At 47.3% G+C, this 27,695-nt stretch overlaps 2 protein-coding genes across 2 annotated transcripts in view; one reads left to right on the top strand and one right to left on the bottom strand.

Moving 5' to 3' along the window:
- The window catches only part of LOC133349904 (neurobeachin-like), a 515,983-nt gene that overhangs the window by 13,025 nt on the left and 475,263 nt on the right, over positions 1-27,695 (bottom strand). The window contains 11 exon segments of the mRNA XM_061563758.1: positions 1,766-1,958; positions 2,789-2,878; positions 6,604-6,771; positions 8,857-9,009; positions 11,485-11,604; positions 12,995-13,135; positions 16,156-16,268; positions 16,402-16,517; positions 18,186-18,288; positions 19,196-19,256; positions 19,258-19,314. Coding sequence (XP_061419742.1) covers positions 1,766-1,958; positions 2,789-2,878; positions 6,604-6,771; positions 8,857-9,009; positions 11,485-11,604; positions 12,995-13,135; positions 16,156-16,268; positions 16,402-16,517; positions 18,186-18,288; positions 19,196-19,256; positions 19,258-19,314 — 1,315 coding nt within the window.
- On the top strand, positions 24,199-27,311 carry LOC133350106 (protein mab-21-like 2). The gene has a single exon (XM_061564128.1). It carries the CDS (start codon positions 24,659-24,661, stop codon positions 26,111-26,113), a length of 1,455 nt encoding a protein of 484 aa, XP_061420112.1. The 5' UTR covers positions 24,199-24,658; the 3' UTR covers positions 26,114-27,311.

Genomic DNA, 27,695 nt, shown 5'->3' with positions numbered 1-27,695 from the left:
CCCTCCACCACCCCCACCGTGTAGATTCCCCCCAATTCAAATGTCTATTTCTGTTCCAAAATGTCTTCCTCTCTGCTGCTTGCTCACCACCGTTAGACAGCTGCCCTCCTCCTCCGTGTTGCGCCGCACACCCCTCGTCCTATGCCCGGCACCGCATCGGCCCACTTGTGTCTCACATTTCAGGCTCAGCATCGATCTCCACTCACTAAGTGCCTCTCTACCCAATGGTTCCACACCTCCGAATTAGCACGGCTGGCGACGTACGGTGCGAAAGAAGCTCAACATGCAGTACGTACATACGATGCTGAATCCCACGTGCTTTACCTAAATTATAACCAAATAAATACTTATTAATCACTATTAAGCAACAACAAAAATTATAATCTGTGTTAAAAATGCAATTGTCTCCTTGCTTCAAGGAGAATACCGCACTACTCATCTTTATTGGCAACCCTGGTCCAGTCATAATAATATTATCGAGTTTTTATAGAGAGTGTCATTTATGCAACTGCATCAGACAACACTGCTTATTTCAGTAGTTTAAATACTACATTAGTATGGAAGGGGCCAGACTCACCGTAGAACACTCACGGTTAATTTGTAACGCTCAAGTAAGAGTAGAGATAACATGGCAAGGGGAAAAAAAATAAACGTTAAAAAGATTGTCCAAATCCAGCCAGTTGGCACAGCTGCATTTCACTCAAACTCACCAGCAGAAGGATGCAATTTCAAATCTTGTTCATGTATGGTTTGGCCCCATCATCCTTCTAGGGTCAGTGAGTCCAATTTCGTGGTAAATCAACAGCCATTGTCACATCGAGATATGAGACCTTGCCACTGTAATGTGAAATATACACTGCTGGCTTAATGCTGCCAATGGAAATGAGCACTGTCCCATGAACTCGGGAGCAGGGAAACAATTTGACTTCAAACAACAACAACAACAAACCAGTTACTCTTACTTTCTCTTTCTTTCACTATCCCCTGGCTGCCCCAATCTTTGCAATGCTGCCTCTTCGTTCCATTTCCTTCACTTTCCGTAAAACCAAACCTTCAAATCATCCGCAAGCTCGGTATCCTCACGGCGCAAGGCTATCTCGAAGGTGCTATGTTTCACTCGTCTGCAGTAATTTCACTGTGGGGGGGGCGATTATTATTGTGTTTTCCCAAATTGAATAATTTTTGGGCAATTCTCCACAACACGGCAGATTGGGAGCGTGACGACGGCACACACGGCCTCCTCACGGGATCTCGAACATTTCCCGTGAAGCAGACTGTGCAGCGTTGATGGTTAACGAGGCTCCTGCAGTATTAACCCTTTCTCCGCTCAGAGACATCTGCAGGTTGCAGGCTGGTGGGTGTCCAATTCACCGTCGAATCTCGGAACACGCAAGCGGTTCAGCATTTATTTTATTTAGAGGGGCGTAGCGCCGTTGTTTGCAAAGACACTGTACTCACTGCAGAGAACCGTAGCGACACGACCGTACTCTATGATAGCTGGCGCGGAACTGTGCCACATGCCCTCCCCCATGGCCTTGTGGGAGGCTCGGTACCTGTAAAGTTATTTAAGCTTAAATTCCTTTTCAGTACCGTTGCGATGACGTACGCGTACGTACACACGCGCCAAGCGGAAGATACCGCTGGCCCTCGGCCACGACGCTGCTCCCTTCCAGCGGCTGTCTCTCCGCCGCACCACCCCCCACCAACCTACCCACCCGCCGTCTCTTCCCTACTGCGTTTCACGCCCCTCCTGCCAGGCCTTTACCGAGCGTGTTGTGCCAGCGGTTGATGGCGAAGACCCGGCTGCAGGTGACTGTGACGACGGCGGGCAGCGCGAGGTGCGAGAGCGTGTTGGCGGCGACGTGAGTGACGGGCGAGTTGGAGGGGAATTTGAGCACCATGATGACGTCCTGCTGCATCTGGTCCTTAAACATCAGCGGGCTCTGCGGGAGGAAACACTTTCAAATCAAAAAATAAAAGGCAAAAAGGTAAAAAAAAGGAAAAGACAGCGGGAGAGACAAAGAAGGCGCACGGGCGTTAGTTTGTGGTCGCGAAACGAAACAACGGAGCCAGTTGAGAACAAAAGTGATGAGGTCAGATATTTTTTTTTTACTGGATTCTCAGGAATGAGAAGGAACGGTGGAAAAGGTGCAATTGATATGGTGAATTACACAGTATCGATATTACAGCATAGAAGAAGTAACCTGATAAGGGCACATTTAATGTGATTAAACATAAAGCTGGAACGTGTCATAAATGAGACCATTTATATGATTATCGCGACAATAACCAGAATATTTTTTTTACATGTAAAATCCTATTTAATTGTATTACAATTTAACCTTGATATATCCAGGTAAAAACCCCACTGAATTTCAAGACCCAGTTTAATAACGGCCATACATTCGGATGTTTGGCCAATTGTGCAAAAAAGGTTTTTTTTACAAACGTGTGGAATAAAGCAACTGGGAGCATCCAGAAAACAACAGTTAACAATCGGTAACAGATAGTTCAGCAACCGAATCAATGCACTGCCATAAACTGTCTTCTTTAAAGTCCAAGAGGATGGGAATTTCACAACACACGATGCTCTCTGTGTAATCCACCAATTCAGCTTCCAAAGGGCTGGACCAAGTGCATATGGTTACGGGTGGATGCCCATGGTTGTACGTAGATGCCCCCGGCTTCTCCTTGACTGTGCACGACCGAACAGCATGCATGTGCGGATGCAAGTGGCTGGCTGTGCTTGTGTATGTGTTGGAGAGGGGACACTCGGGGATGTTCCCACCAGATGCATGGCAGAGCTGCGAGGCGAATGAGGCTCGATGAGCAGCTGTGATGGCGTCTGCCCGAAGTTCCGGATCTGAGACTCTATGGCCTAAAAGGGAGCAGAGAAAACGATGTGAATCACTCCGCGTTGCTCACCACCGCTCAGAAATTGCCCACCAGCTATTGCTTGTGGTTGAGAGCAAGTTTGTTATCAATTTACAGCATCGCCATATGCAAGACTGCGTAAGAATGCTTTCGAATGTACACGCTTGAAAGCATACAAATACGGCGCACAGGTTATTGTTATTTGGCGGGTCGCGTCATTGTGTGTATCGGACCCGCGTGTTACTGGCAAAGATGGGAGAGATGAGCAGTGCGTTATTAAGGTCACGTGCAAAAATCAGCCACCCCCAGGGCAGCACGCAGGAAGGAGACACGCATGCCGAAGTCCAGAGTGCACACACCAGCATCATGAGGGTTAGCAGGTTAATACCACGGCGGGCGCATTCGGAAACTCATGAAATTTGCTTTCAAGTGATTTTTTGTGGACATTTATCAATTTTTCGAATTAATTATTGGTAGTGTCATTCACTAAACACGTGTCTATTTTATGGGCACTAGGCAGCTCACGAAGCTCAACCAAGACGGGAATTGTCACTGCTACTAAGAAAGTGACACGAAGCCTGGCAGCATCACGTCTTCTGAACCTCTTGCTGTGTTTTCGATAAATAGAGTGAAACGGTCAACCAGTCGAGTTATTGCGCAGCAGGTTCCAGTCACAGTGTCCAGGACTCAATCAAGTCCCTCTGGATAAACATTTTTAAACATTTTAATAATCGTTCATGAAATGGATCTCACCTAAAAGAATGTACTAAGCTCCACAGTTATAAAGAATATAATAAGAAAACAATTACTTGTGCAGTGTTCATTAAGAGAAAACACTGATTTCCACAAATGGTAATTAATTTGAGGGAAAGAGGTCAGTGTCTCTCTGTTCCAACGAGCATCAAGTGGGCTTAATCTCTTTGATACATGTAAAGCATAGATACGATGGGATATCAGTGTGTTCCAATATAAACAAAGACTAATTTAAGGGCGCCAAGGTGGCAAGATGTTAACTACCTCGCCTGGTATACAGGAGGCCGTGGGTTCGATGCCGACCCTGACGCCTGCTGTATATTTGGAGTTTGCATGTCTCTCTCCCCGTGACCGCGTCAATTTTCTGCAGGTCCTCCGGTCTTTCCCTCCACATTTACAATCATGCGTTTAGAGTATTTGGCTGCTATAAATTTCCACGTGATAAGCCACTTCGTTGAGCTATCATTTGTGGCCAGGTCGCTTCTGAAAACGAGCTATATAGCTCAGTGGGGCCTTACCTGGTAAAACATAAAATAGTTTCTCGTTTAACTTTAATCATTTCTCTTGGGCACTCAAATATAACTTTATATATACATACACAAAGAGAGAGAGAGCGTATTAATGCCACTGGCATGGGAGCACTTGCAAAGTCCTTGGTTTCCGATTACGCTCACTGCGGATGGAGTGCAACCGCTAAGAATCCAGTAGCCGTGTTAGGTGGATCATAGCTGGGCTTCTCCTGCAGTCGACTAGGTCACACTGGCACAGGCAGAGTGTGCACCTCACAGGGTGTGTACCTCACAAAACTCAGCAGTGGGGAGGAACGTGTAAGAATCTCTAACAAAATACGCGTCGGGGATCTTGGGGAGAGAAGAAACAGTGGTGACATTAAACACAAACGCGCGCACAAGACCTGTCCGCAACCTGTTCCACATATTACAGCGCCTCTGCCGATAGCCAATTTTAAACACTTGTCTACAGGGTAATTAGCGGGTGCACTACTTCAATTTTTTTAATTAATGATGCCATTAATTATTAACGGAGTTGATTACATTTACAGGGAGATGTTTTGGGGCAAAACAAGAGATGAAAATTTGGTTCAATTGAAACAATTAGGTGTCAAGTAACCGAGGAAATGTGTTTTGCCTATTTTGCAAAGATGCAAAATTCTGGTCTTTAATGCAGACATTGAAACACTCTAATGACAGTTGGCAGCCCTTTGACAACAGCCAGTACACCGAGGTCTCTATCTCAGGTGTTTTTTTAAACACACGTGTATCCCATCGCAAATTCAGGCTATTTAGTTGACCAAATTCCTTTTGGTGAAGTCACACCAAACCGCTATGCCTTCACTACGGGCTATGTGGTCACGAACAACACAAAATGCGGTCACTTCATTTCGGGAAACTGTCTGCGTGTCTGCACGCTCAGCGTTCACTTCCCCGCCACTACCTGCCCGTACAACGCAACTCCTTGTTTATTTATTTTACCCTTTATTTCCCCCACCCCCTCCCCCCGTCTTTCATCCATTGCGGCGTCTAACTTTAATCCGCACAGTAAGGCACACTCTGTGAAGCTCCCTCTTTTGAGATCTCTGTTTAACATCGCGCCACCGCTGCGCATGACCGCACACGTGATTAGCAGCTGGAAGGGAGCGCGGTTTAGCCGTGACCGCAATTCCTTTGCTCTGTCCATCATATGCGAAGAAGTTTGAGATTCTGGGCTTGCCCACAGCTGCACCTGCCGCCTGCTGCTAACCTGTACCATGGGGGAAGCCTGATTGGTTTAATCAGCTCGGGTCAGCTCTGAAAGGCAGAAAGCCTCGGCATGTGCTGTGCTCTACTCACAGATTCTCCCCACCAACCGCAGAATTCTGTGAAAGAATTCGGAGGCACCTGTCACAGCTAAACATTAAAAAAAAAATCTTGTCCCCAGTTACCCTCTGTCAAAATGAATGTGGAAATTAAATATTCATTAAAGATTCCTGAACAGTCTCTTCCCTGTTGTACTTGACCATACAATTAGGGGCTCCTACAGTCAGCTGGCATTTCCTCTTGGCCAAAATTTTAAATATAGATTATTCGTGAGCAAATAGTATTTTTTTTTTTGGTATATATTGAACAGAATGCAGTGTCAGTGCATGCTGTTCCTCACCAACTGAACCGTATCACCTCTTCCCATTAGCTTTCATTAAGGTGATTGCTTTTGGTCCTTGATCCCACGTGTATGGGGAGCAAATATTTCAAGCCCAGTCGGCAGTGAAGAAGGGGATACTTGGACGACAGGGGTTTGGAATGCCTTACTTCCCTTGAGACTATTGTTTAAATACAAGAACTAATCAAAGAGAAGTCCACCACATTCCTGATTAATGTTGCCCGACCACAAACGAAAACATATCACAGACCAACATTTTTGGCAATGACTTCTTATAATCTGCAGAAGTACTAATTCCTGAAATATTAGCCCATTAAACGGTACATTCTTTTCTGTTAGAAGGCAATTGTGAGTTTTTAGCCCTACATTATATTTCTTTGCTGTTCTAATCAAGGTACATATAGGACACTGGTGCAGCTACATCAGCCTTGTACCTGTGTGAGTGTTGAATAATTTCAATCTAAGCTAATCATGCTTTAATTAAGCTCACCCGCAGAGGCCATACAGCAAGGAATTGCTTTACATTAAAGGGTTGGGTTCATCTCAGACAGATATGGTGACCACATTTTTACATTCGCCATTCGTAAAATGTGGAATGTTTCCAAGGTTGCATGAAAACGGTCTCCAGTCTGCCAAAAAGTAGCAGAATGACGGCAAAAACAGCCACACGAATCTGTCCCCCTCCCCGCCCCCACCCCCGTGACCATTGCCAGGTCTGGACATCCCTGGACTGAGCTCGGGTTACAAGAATATCCCCCTCGGGCACCAACGGCTGCGAGACAATGCCCGGCGTACTCGTGTGTGCGCGTGTTGTGGCGGTACCTCGCGGTTTAGCGAGTCGGTGATGGCGTCGAGGCTCACGGCGCCCTCGTACGTCAGGTAGTAGAAGACGTTGAGGGCTCGCACGGCCTCGGGTCCGCGCTGCTTGTAGCCGAACACCAGGTCGATCCACTGGTGCAGCTGGCACGACACGAACTCGCTCTCTAGCGCCTGCGGGCAAAAGCAGGGCCACGCGGGGTCAAGGTGGCGAGATGTTAACTACCTCACCTGGTATACGGGAAGTCATGGGTTCGATCCCGACGCCTGCTGTATATTTGGAGTTTGCATGTTCTCCCCGTGGCCGCGTGGATTTTTCTCCGGGTCCTCCGGTTTTTCCCCTCCACATTTAGAATCATGCGTTTAGAGTATTTGGCTGCTATCAATTTCCACAAAATGAGCTACTTCGTTGAGCTTTCATTTCTGGGCCTTACCTGGTAAGGCCCACTGAGCCTGGCAATAAAATGGACGCAGAGAACTCAGACACAGGAAAGGGACTCACAACATGAGATCAACGATGGACAAGGCAGAATGTTTTCATTGATCTACTATGCATTTACCTTTCAAGTCCAGGTATCTGCCAACCGAGATGCGCAATAATTCAAGACTCAACTCAATGGCAGCTCGGAGGATGTGGCGGATATTCAACATTTCTTGGGACGTTGATTCAGACGTTTATGGCTCGAGTACAGCCCATCGAACTATAAAACTCCCATTCAAGGGCGACTTTTGACCGTCAGACAATATGGAGAGAAGCTAGTTACTCAATAGGGCAGGTCCTGTTGACTTCCATCGAGCAGCACGTATTTTATTGACCGTCAAGGTATGTAGGGCTGAGTCAACCAGCAATCAGGAGAGGCACCACGTGGTGACTAATGCCCTCGTATGGCGCATTTGGATAAAGTAGGCAAGTGTGGTAGACGCATAACAAGGCCTGATGGCAAGGGATTATGAATTACATTTGTATCTTAAAAAAGTATATTCAATTTGATTGTTGTTTTATTGAAACAAAATGAGTCAGTTACGAGGCAAATTAACTTAGACCCCATGCTGTAGTTCTTATTAATACGATGTTTAAACACGACTATGGTCATTCTCAATTAACGAGTTGGTTATGCACATCATGCTTGGTGGCTGGTGGTCAAAGTGCGTATTTTACATTGTCAAGGTTGCTCATTCAAACTTTGTTCTGAGGACAACTCTTCCCACAACGACTTTGGGGTCAAGAAAATAATTTTTTTAGGAAATTCAACAGCAGTCATCCTGTACACCAATGGTGTACAGGATGACTACTAGGGGTGCGATATTCCCTTTTTGGGGGTGCGAGACATGGCCAGACTTTTTCGGAAGGTAAATCATCTAAACACGAATGAAGCACGTGCACGCAAGTACAATCACGTGTCATCAAACCTATGTAGTTATTAACATTACACATTTTTCACGATTGAGAACTCAATGTGTGCAAGGCTGCAGTAAACGTGAAGAACCACTGCTCTACACTGACCCCTGCCACAGGAACATAACACTTCGACAAACGACTCGAAGCCGCACACGGAGATGAGAGCCGTCCTCGTTGGCGATTTGAAATAAATTTAACTTTTACACCGAGGAGTTGGTGCCCCATTGGCGAGATGTTATCTCCCTCGTGGGTACGACCCCAACACGAACGGTGCCCCGCTCTCCCCCGTGCTCACGTGGATTTCTCTCCAGGGGCCTCCGGTTTTGCCTTCCGCTTTTAGAAACGTGCATTTGGTTTATTTGGCTGCTATGAATTGCCACACGTGATGATGATGATGAAATACGCCACTCCGATGAGCTACCATGCGTGTCCAGGTCACCTCTGAAAGAGAGCGATAGAGCTCAGTGGGCTTTACCTGGTAAATAAAAACATACTTTAGTTCACCTAATCAAATCTAGATCCGTAGAGCACCTTCTTTCAAGCCGCTTGACGTAACTTACAGGACGGTGACAGAATAACAGAATTATTTAGATAGCAGGGGTGTACAATGATTGAGGAAGGAGTGCCAGGGGTTGATGGGTACTTTGGGGTCACGAAAGGGTCGGGGGAGGGACAGGAAGGAGTGGAGGGCGGGGGGAGGGAAGACGAAGCGAATGGGTAACAGAAAAGAGGTATTATGTTGAACTTCTTTCGCACCGTACGTCGCCAAGCGTGTTCATCAGAGGAGAGGAAAGAAAGTTTTGGTGGAGGACTAATGGAAGACAGAAGGCCGCGAAGGCCCGGAGGTCAAGGACACTCACCATGCGGTTGATGCGGACGAAGTCCTCTGGCGTCTTGGCCCAGGGTGGGAGCAGCACGTCGCACACCGGCGTGCCGTCCGACAGCACGCCCAGGGTGTAGCCATTGCTGTTCACAAACATCTCGGGCAGGTAGTAGAACTCGGGGATCAGCTCCTGGGACACCAAACACAAAGGTACCCCCCATGTCGCCTTTAACAGACTGTTGGGGCAAGTGCTGTTGGCGAGCACTTGGGGACACGGCCCACACACGCACGCAGCAGCAGCAGCAGGGAACTTGGACCACGGTCATTACGTTCACCTATTTTCACACGCGGCAAAATCATTAGCCATGTTCGATCCACTGCTGGATTAAGTTCTCCCCAGGCTGTAGCCATCTCTGATGGTCCTGCGATCTAACAATCCACCTATCACCTGTACGCGAGTTGATTTCATCGCTCCGTTTTCGTGATGGGGCGCCTCCTGCCAGGCGGTTTTTCGTCATTTGGCTGTCGCTCCATCATTATTTGCTACTGCCAGCCGTCTAGTGACATGTCCTGCCCAGTGCATATACGTGTATTAACAATGAAAAGTATGTCTCTACTCTGTATAAGTTCTAGATCCCATGCAGTTAATTGTAACAACGCATGTGGGTAAATGCTGCATTGCACATCATTGGTGTGAAGGCTTTATTGAACAACTATGCACAGAGTAGTAATGTCATAGGGCCCATAGGCTGATGGACTAAAATGCTATTTAACGTTTATGTAGTGACACAGACAATGTGCTGATATGTTCACGTAATACCCAGAATCCACCACAAGAAACACAATGAGTTGTTTACAGAGAGTAGCTCTGTTGTTGAACTGAACGCAGGATCTCGACAATCTGCGAGGGTGAGAGTGGGGTGTGAACCTGGTATCCCGAGTTTAGATTCTTGGCTACGGCCTACATCAGTGGCGACTGGCGAGTGACATGTATGAACCAGTTCTGCCCCACGCCCTCTATCCCAAACCGCACTGAGCTACGTGACATATTACAACTATTACAAAATATATATATATTTTGCCAGGTAAGGCCCACTGAGCTATTTATCTCTTTTTAAGAAGCGACCTTGCCACACATGATAGCTCAACGAAGTGGCTTGTCGCGTGGACATTTATAGCAGCTAAATACTCTAAACGCACGTCGATTCTAAATGTGGAGGGAAAAACCGGAAGACCCGGAGAAAAATCCACACGACCACGAGGAGATAGACCAGGCAAACTCCAAATATACAGCAGCAGGCGCCAGGGTCGTGATCGAACCCACGAGCTCCTGCATACCAGGTGAGGGAGTTAACATCTCGCCTGCTTGATGCTCTGACATAGTCAGAAAACCCACTTAGCTTGGTGAGGACTGAGAGAGGACTATTATTTATTAACAATTTTCAGTAACTTCTTACAAGAAATATTCTATGGGTCTTTCGGTAAAGCCACGTAGATAGAAAACTAATAAAAATATCACGACGTTTCTATCGCAACACAAGCAATCGTCTTCTTATAAGAACACCGTGAAGATTATGATTTAATTTAGTCTCACGATTCGATTAAGCCTCACCCACGCTACATAGTTTGGTAAAGATGTTATTTACTACCCTCTAGTGGGGAATCTACACTCAGCAGATATTGTTGCTGCTGCTGCTGCACCACTGTTAGAGGATACGTTTTTAAAATGATCTCTGCACCATACATTTCACAACAATGTAACGAGAAAAGCCAACCTATTTGTCAATAACATTGTGCCTTTAAAAAGTAGATGTATGTATGTTGAACTTATTTTGCGTCGTACGTAGACAACCATGCTGATCGGAGGTACAGTGGAAGGACAGCAAACTAAACACAAAAAGCAGTTATAAAAAAATGTGTTTTCATTCTAGATTTTAAAAAAGAATAGGTGACGTTCTGGGCAATCGCCCTTCCTCACAGCACAACGCATCTCTGTGTGTAGTTGTGGACAACTATACACATTGAAGAACACAATAACCTACTTGTACAAAAAAACCGTCATGAGATCTTTAACATGCGTAAACAAATAACACAACACATATTTACAAATATTTCTACATAAAGTGTATTGTTTGGCCAAAAAACCTTTAAAATATATTTGAACTATATTTCCCGATCATACTGGTGGGTATGATCATATTCATTTTAAACCCGTGACTTCTAAGCCTCAGAGTGTTTTCAATATCGCAACGCAGCGTTTCTACGTTGAGGCAGTTACAAACCAAAAACCTTCCTTGAAAAATTCAGCGTTGTATGACAACAACCTTCCATTTGGTCTTTATGTATGCATGTTGAACGTCTTTCGCAACGTACGTACCCAACAGTGCTAATCGGAGGTGCAATAGGTTTAATCATGAGGTGTTATTACGTAAAGGTCTCCCATCAGTGACGTAGCGTGGTTGGCATGGGCCCTGGTGCAAGGATTGAAATGAGAGACACCTGCTAAATGTGTCCCCCATCTGAGGCCTGGCACCTAGGCCCTGGAAGGCCCATGGACCCCAGTGCAGTTGCACCGCCTCCACGGCAAGTTCCGTCACGCATCTCACCAGGCCCATTGCCTTGCTCTGAACGACGAAATTCTTTCGCTCGTGCAGTCGGCTCGTACCTTGACGTCGGAGGTGTCTCTCTGGCAGTTCTGCCAGGCACGGATGATGGAGGAGAACGTGCGGTCGGAGTGGTCGAACTTTCCTCCTTGCATGTTGAGAAAGAAGGTGGTGAAGGGCTCCTGTAGGACAGGTCACAGTGGAGGCTGAGCACTGCGCCATGAGCACTGGCACCAGGTCAACATCCCCACAGCTGCTGCTGCTGCAGTTTGCTCACTTCGTTGTTGTTGTTGTTGTTGCTACTGCTATTAAGATGGGCCAAAGATTGGTACAATTGTATCACTTTTTTTGTGTGTGTCACTTTTGGTAATCCAGGTCACTCTTAGGAATGAGACTCCTATCCTGGTCGCTTGAGTTCTCACCCTGGTTAAACAAATACACCTTAAACTTCAACTGGACTAGTTCAAGTACAATCAGATAAAGCTTTCATGACTGCAGGAATTCATATTCTTTGGGCCTTTCGGTAAAGCCACGTAGATAGGTTCAAAGAAAAAGAAAAAAAAACGACGCTTCCATCGCAACACAAGCGGTCGTCATGTCGCTGATGACGAACGCTTGTGTTGCGATCGACTACTTTGTTATTTTCTTTGAACCTATCTACGTGACTTTACCGAAAGACCCAAATAATAAGTTAAACATTTGTTCAATACCATACATTGCATGCAAAACGTGGTCGTTATTTAAGGATTTCATTCCCCATTGTCTTGCCGTCTGTGCTATCGCCGTCGCGTCACGAGACGAATCATTCCGTTCGGGCAGTGGAAGCAGACACTACAGAACTACCTCCAGAGATGCATTACAATGACCCCTGATTTTCAGAGTAGCAGGCAGCACTTTGACACCTCCTCTGCCACCAAGAGTACTGTTCATCAAACCCACCTTTTTCATTATCAGAGATGGATTTTGTCCACATTAAGTGCGCAACTAAATTTTACGCGATGCTTTTTTTGCGCAGTCATTTGGTGAGCATGCTGAGGTCATCAACTCACTAAACTTGAGAAGGCTGTATGTATGTTGAACACCGTATGTAGCCAACCGTGCTAATCGGAAGTGCGGCTGGATTAAAACCACAAACGTTAGAGATGCTAGCTCTGCACTCTGACTTAGCAACATACTGCACTGCCTAGTCAGGGTTAGTTCAGCACTAGGGGATGGGGGGGAATACAAAAAGGGGCAGAGGGATACGAGACAGACACAGTGGAATACATGGAGGGAGAATGACACACAGACGGGCAGAGAGGAGCCACAGAGAGAAACAAGACACCAAGACAAAGATAAGCGAGAGACAGAAATACGCGGACAGAAACTTAGAGAGACACGAAGAGAAACATGCAGGGAGACGCAGACACAGGCAGCCGGGGAGAGACAGACACAGAGGTTTCTCGATGCCTGCACCCGTGTCACCGTTGCGTATGGCGAATAGGCCGGCCGGCGACAAACGCTCAAGGGGGGCGTGAGAGAGCGGCGGGGGTGCTTCGTGAAAGGGGGGAGGCGCACGCGGAGAGAACGTACGATCCTTAGCAGCCAGGTGAGCGTGAAGCCGGCCGTGGAGTAGTGCGAGCCATAGTGGAAGGGCGGCACCTGCTCGTCCTCCCAGCTCTCGTAGCGCTCCACAAAAAAAGCGGCACGCTTTGGGTTCAGGGCTCCCACCGGCTGCAACCGAAGAGAGAAGGAGAGAGCAGCAACGGGCAGGTTGGAGCACTGGTGCCTTCACCGTGAGATCACAAGGGGGACAAGCTGGCCCTCATATAAGATAGAATAAAATAAGTAAATAACCGTCCACAAGCATGGCTTCACCTCACTGAAGATACCACGTGTTCAGCGTTTGCCACGATCACTCATAAAATGATGCCGCCTGTCGTCATATCAAGTCAAAGAAAAGGGGTGTCTCCAAGCTCGAACAAATATTTGGATGGTGCACTTCTCCACTGGTGACCCTAGAAGAGCATGTCTTATTTGACATACCCATGGTGGAAGCACGTTTCGATAAAAACAACTCTCGACTTCCCACAAGAGCGGTGCTAATGTTAATGAACTCAGAAGAACGGTGGGCTGAGTTGACTTGTGATCGAGATTTTTTATTTGCAACCTCCCCCACTGCGAGCCGTCCATGAATCCTCTGGGCACGCATTGTGGGGGCAGCCGGAGGCTACACGCTGCCAGCATGGATGGAGATAGCTCAGAGGAGTCCTCAGGACCTGTACTCAGTACGTTGAGCACAGCGGGACCTGCCTCTGTGATGTGAAAGTGCAATGCATTACATTATAAAAAATAGCTTTTACCCTTCCTGGCAATAAAACACCAAATAGATCCCTTTAGCAAGTCTACATTATCCACGCGTACTTCTGGTGAACATGCAAACAAACATGCTCTTATAGTGTATGCATTGCCTGTGACACTGATTGGCCTAAACCAGACACAGCCTTCTTTATGGACACTTTTTTTTATACTTTGATACTGGCAAACAAAATGTCCCGTGAAACATTACATTATAGTAGTCTGCACATTAATTTATTTTCTTTCCTCTTTTGAGGCCGTTACTAATTTTGAGGTCCAATCTCAAACACTCACAACCTGTGCTAAACCTTGGATGCAGCAAGTGTGAGACTGCCACTCTCTGAGAAGGCTCATTCTCTGCCACATCAAAACAGATGTATTGTGAAGAAATGAGACTCAAGCTCATGGACATGCTCATTTCCCCAGCCCCCACCCATCCCTGCACACAACAAACCCTCCCCCCCCTCGTGAACTCCTGCAACCACGACTCTACAAACCTCCCCCCCCCCCTCCCGTGCCTATATAAAGCCACAATAGCAGATCATTATTTCTGTGTTGCGACCGAAACGTCGTGTTCTTATATAATTTTTTCTATCTACGGGACTTTACCGAAAGAACCAGAGAGTAAGAAATGAGTAGCCTGGGTCACTCACGTCCTGACTACATGACCATAGCTGCAAACTACCATGCTACGATGGTTACATGGTCAATATTCAAGCGCTCACTTTCCTGAATAAAATGTCACCCGGGTTTATAGAACACGGCGCCTGGGAGCAGCGCTGCTTCTCTGCGCTTCACTTGTGGATATGCGCCGTAACTCACACTCAATTATTAATCTGCCTCACATTTCTTGTACACGATGACACAATCTATTCTTAGTGCTGTGAGGTACTCCTATGTTCTACATACAAGTGAATTAGAAAATCTAAAGGGCCCTGCATGGATAATACGTGTATACACACAAGACTTAACTTTTCAACTGGGCTCAACATTCCACGGTGGAACATGGGGAAAATTGGCACATGCCCCATTCATCATTTTGTTATCTGTTCTAAACGTACAAGCGGAGTAGACATGTGCGGAGTTGAGGGGTCTGCTGCCTTCATAAGAGGACTACTAAGCAAACACTTTTGAGATTACGGATTCAAGCCGCGGATTAACAGCCCATGTTTAAAAATGATGTCCTTTATTGTGTAGAAAAGCAATCCCGAGTCTTAAGATTATTTTCAAAAGGGTCCCTCATGGATATGTTTCTGTCAGTGCAGAAACACTACGATGTCAAAGTTGTGCTGTACAGGAGTTGATTTGGCCACATCTGACTTAGCAGCATTTTATTTGAGAAATAAATTAATCACACCAACTGCTTAGAAAAATATCAGTTTGTGCCAGGGGTAAGAAAATTCAACAACTGTCTGACAAGCAGCAGAATTATATCTGCTTCCAGATTACTTTCTAAGCACTGTAGTAATACACTGATGACTGAAGGTCTGAACTTAATAAACTCCTTCAAAAATTTTTTTAACGGTTTTATTCACAACTAGCGCCTGAGACACGTGGCGCCTGCTTCTTGGGCGGCGTTTTTGACCTACACAAATATATATGTAAATAATAAGGCGTCCATTACAAAATGTTAATTGCTTTAAAGTAGCGAATGAATTGATTAATTGATGCCGATTTTGATACGGGCATGCAATGTCACCAGATCTGAGTACGTGTGCAAAATTTGGAATTGATTGCACAACAGGAAGTAGACTAAATTTAGGTTGCAGGATTTGACCACGACATAGGAGCCAAGTTAAGTAAAACCGTTGAATGAAAAAAATAAATCCCATCTAGGAACATAGATGTTTGGAAATTTGGCTGTGATTATTGTCAATGAAAAAGCAACATCTAAAGACAGTGCTTCCAAACTTAACCACTTTTCATTCCGGTGACGTAAATGTACGTGATGAGTTTTTATTCAGATTCAGTCTTCGGAAAATAAAATATCCGACCTGAAGACGTATCGAGGCTCCCACAAGGACATGCGGGAGGGCGTGTGGCAAAGTTTGGCGCCAGCTGTCATACTAATGCAGTTTTGTCACTACAGCTATGTGCGGTGAGTACAATGTCTTTAAAAACAACGGCGCTTTGCCTCTCTAAATAAAATTAACGCTAACCGCTTGCGCGTTCCAAGATTCAGCGGTGAATGGGACACCCACCCTGCAACTTGCAGGCATCTCCGAATGGGAAAGGGTTAAATATAGGGATGGGTATAAGTTACGAGGACTACATGGCTCTGGTTGGGCAAGGGCCAAGTAAACCCTGTAGAGAGGCCGAGCTGCCCCATCTCAGCCGGCGGAGGTGCTGGACTCAAGGCTCCTTGAGGTCTGAATGTACCACGAGGTGGAATGTACCTTAGAGAGGTCACGGAAGTTGCTGGGCAGTGTGAGGTCCAGCTCCTCGGACTCGTAGTTGGTTATGACCCAGGGGAAGACTGGGTATTGGTTGAGGTCATTGTACGTACGGCCTGTGAAGAGAAAAAAGCATGCAGTTCGTGGCTTATGGGATGTGTAAAAGTACTTTTATATTATTACGTGGCACCACAGACATGAGACGGACGTGTATTGCTGATGAAAAGGTTTAGTATGATGAATGCTCACCAGCAATAGTGTTGAGAAATATGAGGTACTCAAAGTTTGAGATTTCTCTCCTTTGCCAACGCTGCGTCATGTTGGACGACTTGAAGAGCTGCCTGGGGCTAGCAAGCGAGATCCTCCTGCCAGTGAGGCATGACAGAGTAAGAACAATCATCAGCGTCACAGGACACCACCTGCACAAGGCAATAACACACAATTACAGAACGATTTCCTTCCAAAATGATTAACATTAAAATGATCTCCCTGCTCAAAAATGGTGGTCAACTCCAATGGCAGCCCTGAGCCAGTGATGAAAATTCAACGTTGCTATGGCAACGGTGCACCTATCCATTCAGCAACTCCTTATTCAAAAACAGTGGCAATATATGGACAAATTGACGGTGTAGCATAACACACCAGTCCTCATAAAACAGTGTAAAATCTAAATTTGAATCAGCAAATCTGTTTATCGGTCTTTCATTGACCATGTCGCCCAGTTTGACACGATTCCAAGGTTTATTCAGTCTACCGACACTTGATAAAAAGGTCTATTGACCGTTGATTTGGGTCTGTTGAATCAAGGAACCGTCCGACCAAGTCTTGGGCACGAGGAGTCAAATCTGCCTTTGGAACGCGGAGCAGCCAGTCGTCATCAGGCTGGGTGCTGCTCTACGGCAACAGCTTCATGTTCAGCTGCTCATAACATTCGTCTTCCTACTGCCTCGAAGTCGCAGGAACTGATTTTGACGCACCGCCCTGCAAGATGTTCTAACTGGGGTTGTGAATCGTGGGAAAATAAATAATTATGGGGAAAATTTTGCTTTTATTATACCGCGCACCGGTGTACCGCCAATACTTTCGTATGACAAGGCAATATTTGTGGTACAGTGGTTACCGTACTGCATTTGACTAAAAAAAATACGTGCAAAACACTCAATTGGGATTACACATCGCAATGTCGACCCCTGCAGTGAAAGCTTGGCAGGAATCTCCTAAAAACAAAGAGTCATGAGACTGAGTGAGGCTTTCCAAGGTAAACAAACATTCTAATAATTACAACAGAGATAACTGCGCACAAACTCTCAATTGTACCCCTTGCGAGCTTCCCCTGACCACTACGATTGTGCTCCGACGTGTCAGTCACTATTTAATTTTTTACTTTACCAGGAAATTCCCACTAAGCTCAGTACCTCTTTTTCAAAAGTGACCTGGCCACAAATTATAGCCCAACGAAGTGGTGAATCGTGTGAAAATGCATCGCTGCCAAATATTCGAGACGTATGTTGCTAAATGTGGAGGGAAAAACCAGAGGAGATGAAGAAACATCCACGCGGCAACAGGGAGAACACGCAAACACCAAATATACAGGAGTCAGAGTCAGGATGGAACCCACAAACTCCTGTTTACCAAAATATATATTTTAGAAAAAAATATTTTAAAAGTAAGTTTGATTTTGGTTAACTCAGCCTAAAATTAATTATGGTGTGCAGACATAATTACGGGTGTCTGAGCATGATGCTGGTTACACCACCTCCTTTGTATCTTCCCAGCCTTAACAGGCAACTCGCTCATAGCAAATGTCTCTTACGTTTGCGCATTTGACACATTGCTGCCTCAATGGATGTCTGCATGTGGCCACAAAGTTCACCTAGCCTGACACGAGGATCATGGTCGTGTCATCGTCCCTGACTCAGCGGTGAATGGTACTGCTGTCGTTATCGCATGCGTGCGCATTTTCGTTGCTCTGTGCGATCCTGTGAGTGTGAGTATATTTTATTGATCATGTAACGTATATCTCTGGGGCTTACCTGGCTTGAGGGAGGCCATAGCTGGTACCCACTCCAACACGTGGCAGGCTGTACACCACCTTTTTGACCGTTGCGTGGTCTGGGAAGTTGAACATCACCGAGGCTGGAAATGAAACGATGCAATACGTTAATACAATTTAGATTTGTAATTCAATATGAAGCACTAAATAAAGCAAACTTTAAAAATAAATAAATAAAAATAAAAATTGTCATTTGCAATACACAATTTTAAAAAGTTGTGCAATGCAATGCACAATTTCGATTTTTATTGATAAAAAATCTTTTTTATTTAGTGTTTTTTAAAGTTTCAAATACACTCCATTGAATCTCAATTTGACCTCAGCTAGTAAATGCATAATGTGAACAGCAACTCAGCTTGTTCAATATTTAAAGATCCTCATAATGAGCACTCTTCTAACAACGATGGATGTGCGTGTGTGCATTTGTCTTTGCGTGTCTGTGCGTGTGCACTTCTACGTATATGCACACATACGTGCGTGATGGTGTGCACACTTGTAAATAAATACATTTATGTGTGTGTGTGCATCCGCATGCTTGTGTATGCTCACACACACGTATGTGTGTGAGTGAGTGCATACATGTGCTCTCAAAGTACACCTAGCCTGGTACAAGTGCTATGGTGACGTCAAACCGCAACTTAGTGGCGAATGGCGCCCGTTGTTGTTGTTGCATGGAAATGTGCCGTCCTGACCTTTACATGTGCCCACTCTCGGCACTTGCCCCAACAGCCTGCGTAGTCTTTATGAAGGATCCTAGTGCATGCATGTGTGTTAATGCGTGACGGTGTGTGTTTAAGCGAGTACCTGGTGCAATGTGTAAACATCACCACTAGGGAGACAAAGATGGCCGGGCATGGTGCCGGCCAACCACCCTCTCGCGTGCCGTGCCACCCTTCACAGGTGCTGCTCGCTCACAGCACTTGCCCCAACAGTCTGTTCAGGCTATTCGTGGGGGGGGGGGGTCTTTGTCTTTGTTGAGTATCTACTTACTCCTGTTTGCCATGAAGATCTCTAGCGCCGAGTTCTGCAAGAGGCATCGACGTGAGAAGACATGCCCGAATCTCACTGAACATCCACTTTCCGTGCAGCCCTTCTGTGTAGGCCAGCACCTGTGGACAGATGAATCGATACCTTGAACGGAGGAGACCTCCGCTGTTCACCGTGCACCTACTTAGCATACGCGCTGCAGTGCAATCGTAACATATTTTCTAAATATGATTAACCATGTAAGAGCCGAATGAGATCACGAAGTCTCCCTCGCAAGTACACAGACGATGCAAGAACATCAAAGAGCTTTTCTCCATCAGGAGGGTTAATAAAATAAAGGAAATAACCTCCCCTCATTAAACAGAAGTTCGGGTCTTGGTTCACCCACCGCCGTGTTCAAAGAGGTGCCGAGGGGTTCTAGCCCGGGCCCTGGCTGTGGCCACTCAGGCGAGAGTAACTCAATGAAACAGACGTCAAGCTGCTCCAGTGCCCATGCAAAGACCTCCAAAGTGGAGAAAGCCGCTTTGCCCATTCATCTGTCTCATCATTAGTGGCCCAGAGAGCCGGTGCAGAATGGCGTACGCTTGCCAGAGTCACTGAGGTGGCAGCTTCTTCTAACGGCTTTCATTTTGTTGTCGGTAAATTTAAACCGGATTAGAGGCGCATTGCATGGGTTTAGCTTCTTGGCTCCACAATACAGAGCTACGTTGGCTTATCAATAAATTCCGATTATGATGATAATTACTCATTATACTACGAGCAGATTATAGGATCGCAGAGTGGCAAGAGGTGGCGGCAGATTGGGGAGGCCTTCACCTAGCAGTGGATCGACCGTAGCTGACGACGACAATGGAGACGTCTACATTACGCTGCACGTGCGTTTTAAGTACGGCGCTGCGGATTGAGTGCACAATCCACTACCGGCAGGTTCAAGTTTTAAACCCCCAACCGCGAGTCAAGTTAGGCTATCATCTTTCTGGTGGTGATGCTATAATTACCACTACTACTACTACCACCACTTTACAGGAACTTGGCAGTGATCGACCCACGGATGGCAATGGCCCCTTTTGACGGGATTTAAGAATTTCTACCACTGGTTTAAATGGCACTTGCAGGAGCAATGCCCCAGCACTTGCGTCAGCAGCGAGACAACTTTTACTCCTTGGCTCTGAAAGATGACTTGAGTATACAAGTTAGATGAGAGCGCATTCGGATGTCATGATTACTTGTATTGCGATGTGTTTAATGTACACACACACACGGGCAACCCGAACGAGTGGCATGAGCTCATTTTCCCTCTCGACTGGCCGCATTTAGTAATTAGTGATATAATTACAGTTCAAATGGTGACCTACCAGTAACACCCAATCACTCTCGCCCGTGTTATACGATGTGAGTGCATAACGTATCCGAGTATGCATTTCTCTTGAATGTTGATAATTGCATGACATTGACGACATCTCCATTCCGTATATACATCTTTGCTTAGCGTTACTTTGCTGCTAAAGCTGCACCTTTGTTTACTGTTATGACCCAGCCTATGCAAATTTTCCAACACACAGAATACACACACATTGGCTTCCCATATATTCTCAATGTATGTGTCTGCTAATGTCACATTTACGTGCTACAGCAAATATGCCACGCACACAGCCAAGGAAAGTGACACGCTGAGTGAGTCCTCATGATCGAGCCACGCATACTGAATGTACGTGCGAAACGGATTCTTGCTTGTATTCGGTGCACACAGCTAAACACACACTTTGATGATACACACGCAAAAGATGCATTTTCCACCTCAGGGTCATGCAGGGCAATGCTCCACATCTATCAAGGCCAGCACGACACTCAAGGCGTGGCGTGGGTAGCACCAAGCCCAGATATCTATGCCTCTTCATTTGCCAGACTTTGCAATCACACCAGATTTGGCCTAAGGAAGACGAGGAACAGATGCCGACACCACTTTCCAATGATGCCATCATCCACGACCAATAATCAAACGCATTCGGAGTGCTGTGTGTCTGCTACGGTGAATGTTACACATTTCCACATGAGCAGAAGACAAATACCCTCCATGTAGCCCCAACACACTGTTGGGGCAAGTGCTGTTAGCGAGCACCTATGATGGAGCCGGTACAACGCACGAGGGAGTAGGTGGCCAGCACCACGCCCGGCCGCCTTTGTCTCCTGAGTGGCGATCTTTACACATCGCACAAGGTACTCATTTGAGGCTGAGTCGACCTAGGAGAAGCCCAGGACCCATTCAGATAATCGTCACCGGTGTTGGTGGGCCGTGAGCGGGAATCGAACTCGCGTCTCTGGGTTCGTAGCGCAGCGGGCTAACCTTTGCGCCACACACACACGTCCATACACACGCTTTACCACACGCAAATCAATAGTTGTGGCCACCCATCACGCGCCATCACTCCACCTTTCAGCCTCTGTCCCCCACCTCCTCCCCCACCCCTTCCCATTCAGCCACTCCTCAGCCCAGAGAGTCAATCAGGGATCAAGCTGGAATAATGCACAATCAGCAGGGAGCTATCATTGTTGAGGCTGATCAAGTGAATCCTCCCTTGGTTTAAATGAACAGTTTTTACTGGTAGGAACCTCCTGGTTACACCAGCCCACAGGGGATTATTGTGTCCGTCCGTCCTGCATCCAAAAATGGGAGGGGTGGGGCTGGGTAGAGAGGGGAGGGTGGGGAGGGGCTGGGTGGGGAGGGGCTGGTTACCCCGTGGTGCCCTTATAAAACTCAACGTTTAACCTACTCACGCCGGCTTGTGTCCGCCTTCACAGTCGGCCATATTTGCGGAATACACCACGCCACCATTGACCCTGGCCATTGACCAAGCAACCCAACGTTCCTACCAGCTCCCTCCGCAAGAATGTGTTCACGAGCAGGCTCTGGGGCAGAAGACAACTGCGTATGTCTGGCCAGACGCTGCATTTTGGCTTTCACGTTTTATACAATTTTAACCCCATTTAAATTTTCCATTTCACTGCGACGTTTGCTCAGTCACCTTAGAGAGTTTCTAAGATATCTGCTGCTTCTTCATCTGCATTATTCCATGTGAACCGTTAGTCCTGTAGAGATTTTAGAGATGCTCCTAGAATTAAAGCGCCATAGCATCAGATGCGCTTCTGCGGCCGTCTGGAATACTCTTCCTTCCAATATTAGGAAGCCACTGGAGCTATACACTTTAAAATCTAGATTGAAAACTCATTCCTTTAGAACTGCTTTTTGTGTTAAGTTTGTTGTCCTTCCCCCCGCACTTCCGATTACCACAATTGGCTACATACAGTGCGAAAGAAGTTCAACATACATACATACGTAAATACGTGATAACTGTTAAGTCGCGGGAATGTGTGCGTGTGTGTGTGTGCACAACAATTTATACATTTTTATCAAACAAACAATTTAAGTAGTTAAGAGTAAATTAAAGCGTGTTTTCTATTCAATTATTTTAATAATAAAACTGTTCTATGGTGTTTATCTCATGTCGTTTTTTTCTGCTTTCAAGATACCGCATTGTAAAGTGCGGTCTGAATGTCAGCGCTGCGTGGCTGCCCTCCGCTAGCAAGGGCCGTTGCCCGACTTGTCAATGCACTGTGAATGTTTCTGTTATTGAGCTGCATTAACGATGAATATGGAAGAGAGGTTTCTGTTTGATTTGCGCTTGTTTATTGCGACCACGCAGTCGCCTGAATGCGTATTCTATTACTTCAAGTGACGCACTTCCCAGCTGACGTTCGTATGCCCTGTCGTGTCGCAGAAGTCTTAAATTTTCGTAACGGGGATCGCAACTTGCTGGAAGCAATCATTCGCCTCCTCTTGTTCCGTGATGGCAACTGGACGCCAACAAATCCAACTGCTTCTTGTGTACAACCAACGGTAGGGAGAAATCTAGAACGTGGGCATTTAGCCGATTGTGCTGCCCCGCCTGAGAAGATTAAAGATCGCGCAACAATCTTAACGAGCGTGATCCACAATGTCAATGCCATACACCCGAAAATGTATGGATGCAGGTAACATTTTGGATTCCTTTATCCATGTTATGGTGATCAACACTCAGCTGCCCCATACGATACTGTCACCCAATTCCAAAATATCTACTCCCACCATCGTAACCTGTGTGGGTTTTCACGGTTGTGCTCTACAGCTTTCCGATGCGTTTCCCAGGCATAGCGCATGCTATTAGGCATGATATCCCAATGTTAAGCTTCACATTCTGGGAGCTTCTCATGGACAGGCTCTGAAGAAGTTTCCTGCACGCTCCTTGAAGAAGCTACCAGGACACCATGCCGAATGAAACTATATTTTCGTTTAAACTAAACTATTTTTTATTTTACCAGGCAAGGCCCCCTGAGTTATATAGCTCTTTTTCAGAAGCGATCTGGCCATAAATGATAGCTCAACAAAGTGGCGTAATACACGAAATTTATGGCGGCCAAATACTCTTAACGAATGTTTCTAACTGTGGAGGGGAAAACCGGAGGGCCCGGACAAAAATCCACGCTACGATGGGGAGAGAGAGAACAAGCAAACTCCAAATATATTGGACAGGCGTCAGGGTCGGGATCGAACCCACGACCTCCTGTACTCCACCATAATGCACGCGATGCCACCACATAGCACGTGGCGAGCTCCACAGCAGCAGCACGACCGTGCAAGCACACGCAGTAAGCTTACAGAACCAGAATCGTTATTTACACCGGAGGAATCCGATGAGCGACAAAGCTTTTTTTTACACAAATGTCCGTCAGCGCATAACTGCCCATCAAACACCCCTGCCCCCCCACATCATAGCCCCCCACATCATAGCCCCCCCACCCACTCCACTGACCCCGACAGACCTGCCCACTACCTGCTAGGCCCCGCCCAATCCGCAAGGGGGGGGGGGGGCTTCCCTCGCCCTCGTTAGCATGGGGGGGGGGGGTCACAATGAAAAGCGGCTGTGTCCGGAGCCAGGGTGCTCACACAGCCAGCCACGCGGCCAGCAGCGCAGCGGGACCAGTGGCGCTGCTCATCAGGACTGCTGCTGCTGCTGATGATGCGCTGTTGATCAGCTGCTGCTGCTGTAAATGAGCAGCCTGGCTTGTAGGTTTAAAAGTCGTGCGTCAAGAGCAGGCTACTGTTATTTCGCCGTCTCATGTAAAGTACGTAGCAAGTTGATAAATGGTCAAATATCACGGGTGAAATTTACGAAAAATACATTTATGGTTTAAAATAAAATGAATTAAAGTGTAACATACAATGTTGAGTGTTTACAGGATAACATTCTGAGACAAGTGTATGCATATACGTTCACAAGAAAAGTTGACATTTCTGCTAAAAGTTTAAATTGTACCCTTGATTTGGGTACCACTTACTAACAAAGAGGCGAGGACTTTAAAAGCCTGTGTGTATATATATACACACACACACGTGTGTGCGTCTTGAGTCAAGTTAGAAGCCGCATTGCTATGGATGAGAGGGAGGAGGATGAGGAGCGAGCGAGGCTATGCCGTCCCAGTGGAGTGATGATGCCGTGGCAGCAGAGCCTCTCCGTGCGACTCGACGCCTTCCATCGGCAGCACTGCGCCCCGCGACCCGAGCTGCCGTGCGGGGCAGCGCGCGACATCGCCCGAGCGGTCGCCACGGTCCTGCGGGAGGTCGGAGCCAGGGAGCCTCGCTTCGTCATCTCGCCGGGCGAACATCACCCCCATCGAAGCCCTCATCGGCCGGCCGTGGACGTTTGCGGTGGGCTTCTGCGGGTGACGGACGGGGCGCTGCCCTCTTCCGAGTTCGAGATGCTGCTCTACCTGAACCTGCAGACCTCCTCGGGAGTCTTCAGCCTCGTGGACGAAGACAACGAGGGAGGCGGCCGGGCGTTGCTCAAGCTGGCGGACGGGCGCAAGAGGAGCATGTCGCTGTGGGTGGAGTTCATCACGGCGTCGGGGAGCCTGTCGGCGCGCAAGCTGCGCTCCCGCCTGCACGCCCTGGTGGCGCAGGCGCTGGGCAGGCGCCTCCCGTGCGGCCGGGACGACGTGCGCCTCGTGCCCTCCGAGGCGGGCGAGGTGCTGATCGGTGTGCCGGACCACGGGGTGGTGAAGGTCACGCCGGCGTTCCGCTGCTCGGGCACCGTGTGGCCTCGGTGCGCCTCGCAGTGGTTCCCGCAGCAGCAGCCGCAACAACAACAAGGCTACTGTGACGAAAGCCTTCTTCATCGGGGCTATCACCAGCACATCCACCATCAGCAGAGTCACGATCGGCAGGGTCACTATCAGCAGAAGAGTGACTATGAGCAAATTCACTATTGCCACAGCCAGCAGCAGCAGCTTCTGAAGCATTACCATCAGCAGCTCCCCCACCATCATCAAGAGCAGCAGCAGCAATTCATGATGATGAAGAAGATGCATCAGTGGCCAGGCCCAAGGCGAATGGCAGAGATAAAAGCGGCCGGCTTTACCCTGCTGTCTGCCGAGGACGACCCATTCCTGGGCAAGGGCAGGGCCAAGCCGCCCGGAGCAGCGGGAGCGGGGGACGGTGACGCGTGGCTGCTGCGCTTCACGGAGGCCGAAGAGCTGCTGCTGGAGGGCGGCTGCAGGCGCAAGTGCCTGTCCGTGCTGGCGGCGCTGCGCGAGAGGCACCTGCCCGGCGCGCTGGGCGGCTACCTCGTGCGGACGCTGGTGCTGCACGAGTGCGAGAAGCACCCGCGCGACGCGGAGTGGGCCGACGCGTGCCTCGGCGAGCGCCTGCTGGGCGCGCTGCTGCAGCTCGTCTCGTGCCTGCGCTGCCGCCGGTGCCCGCACTTCTTCGTGCGCGGCACGGACCTGCTGCGCGGCGGGGACGGCGCGGCGCTGGAGAGGGCGGCTGAGCAGGCGTGGAGGCTGGCCAGGCTGCTCATCGCCGGCCCGGCGAGCGTCGACACGCTCTGATGGCTTCGGACGGCGGCTGTGCGCGCCGTGGGTAACGTTCGGCGTACGAGGGGGCGGTCTATCGGCCAGTGGCCTGTCGTCGAGACGTGGGAGAAAGCTGAGTGACCTTGAAGGCACTGGTGTCGGTGGGTGTTTCTTTTTATTTATCTTATAGAGTCCACGGTGGCGAGATGTTAACTGCCTCGCCTGGTATGCAGGAGGTCGTGAGTTCAATCCTGACCCTGACGTGTGTATATTTGGAGTTTGCATGTTCTCTCTATGGTTGTGTGGATTTTTCTCCGGTTAATCCGGTTTTTCCCTCTACATTTAGACAGTTTGCTTAAAGAGTATTTGGCTGCTATAAATGTCCACATGATAAGCCACTTTGTTGAGCAATCATTTGTGGCCTTGTCGCATCTGAAAAAGAGCTATATAGCTCAGTGGGCCTTACTTGGTAAAATAAAAAAAATGGGTTAGTTTAGTCCACTTAAAGTGCAATACACTTGGTTAATCGATGCTCCGATGTTGAATTGCCAGCCTGCTCGAACTTGTCATCGCTCACCTCAAGCCACTCATTCACACAGCACAAAGTCACTGTAAAATCGCTTTGCCCACAAGCAAATCGACACGGTTGGCAAGTCACTTGGAGCCAGGTGCGGTGAGTAGAGATTTTCACTCAGATGAATCGATATTCCCTTCTGCAGATGTATACGAAACGTTCAAAGTGATCACATTTCCTTAACATGCAAGATTACTCTGAACTAGCTGTAACAAAAAATGACAATCAATGTATTGCTTTGGACTCTGATAACGACGGTTGTGCTGTGAATTGAAAAGTGGCGCCACTTTTTATGATGAGGCCCGCGGGCTTTGCGATCGGCCATCACATACAGCTTGCATGTGAGCAGCGGTAGCTACTCATTAGGCGTGTGATGATACATCAATGCATCACGTAACACAGACTCCTGTGGGAGGATCAACCTTTTCTAAGCCGTATGTGTTGGACGTAATGTGTTCACGTGATCCCTCCCCCACCACGAGAGGCTGCTATAATCATAACAGCATAAAATGGAAATTACAAATTTGGACCGTGTCATTTTCAGAAAGTGACTTATCATAGTAATTTATGACTTAAAGCTTTCGTGACTGCAGGAATTCATATTCTTTGGGTCTTTCGGTAAAACCACGTAGATAGAAAAACAATAATAAAAAATAAAAATATCACGACGTTTCGATCGCAACACAAGCAATCGTCTTCAGGTGAAAAAATATAGCAGGAGAGCAGTTCTCCTGCTATATTTTTCACATTTAAGCTTCAATTTACTTTTGTTTAGTATATGTGAGAGTGGCACATTGCACACACGTGTGACGCTTGATGAAGGTTTAAAGGAATATTTGTGATTTTCTTGATTTGTGTACAAGACCTAAACTAACCGATGAACAATGTAGTAAATGACGCACATCTATAAACAATTATGTAGATGGAATGTCGAAGTGTAATGTATCTATAATATTTACCGTGTCTCTCAATAAAAAAAAATTATCTCACCATGTTAAATAGCTACTTTGGTAAGGTTCTTCCAGTGAGTTGAAGATGGCTTGG

Source organism: Lethenteron reissneri, chromosome 32, assembly GCF_015708825.2.
Source record: "Lethenteron reissneri isolate LAM-NWPU_2019-01 chromosome 32, ASM1570882v1, whole genome shotgun sequence".
NCBI classification, from domain to species: Eukaryota; Metazoa; Chordata; class Hyperoartia; order Petromyzontiformes; family Petromyzontidae; genus Lethenteron; species Lethenteron reissneri.
Note: the sequence above shows the minus strand (reverse complement) of the source record. Positions and strands in the feature narration are given on the sequence as shown.

Coding starts and splice junctions, on each gene's coding strand:
- LOC133350106 (XM_061564128.1), top strand. CDS start 24,659: ATGGATGAGAGGGAGGAGGATGAGGAGCGAGCGAGGCTATGCCGTCCC.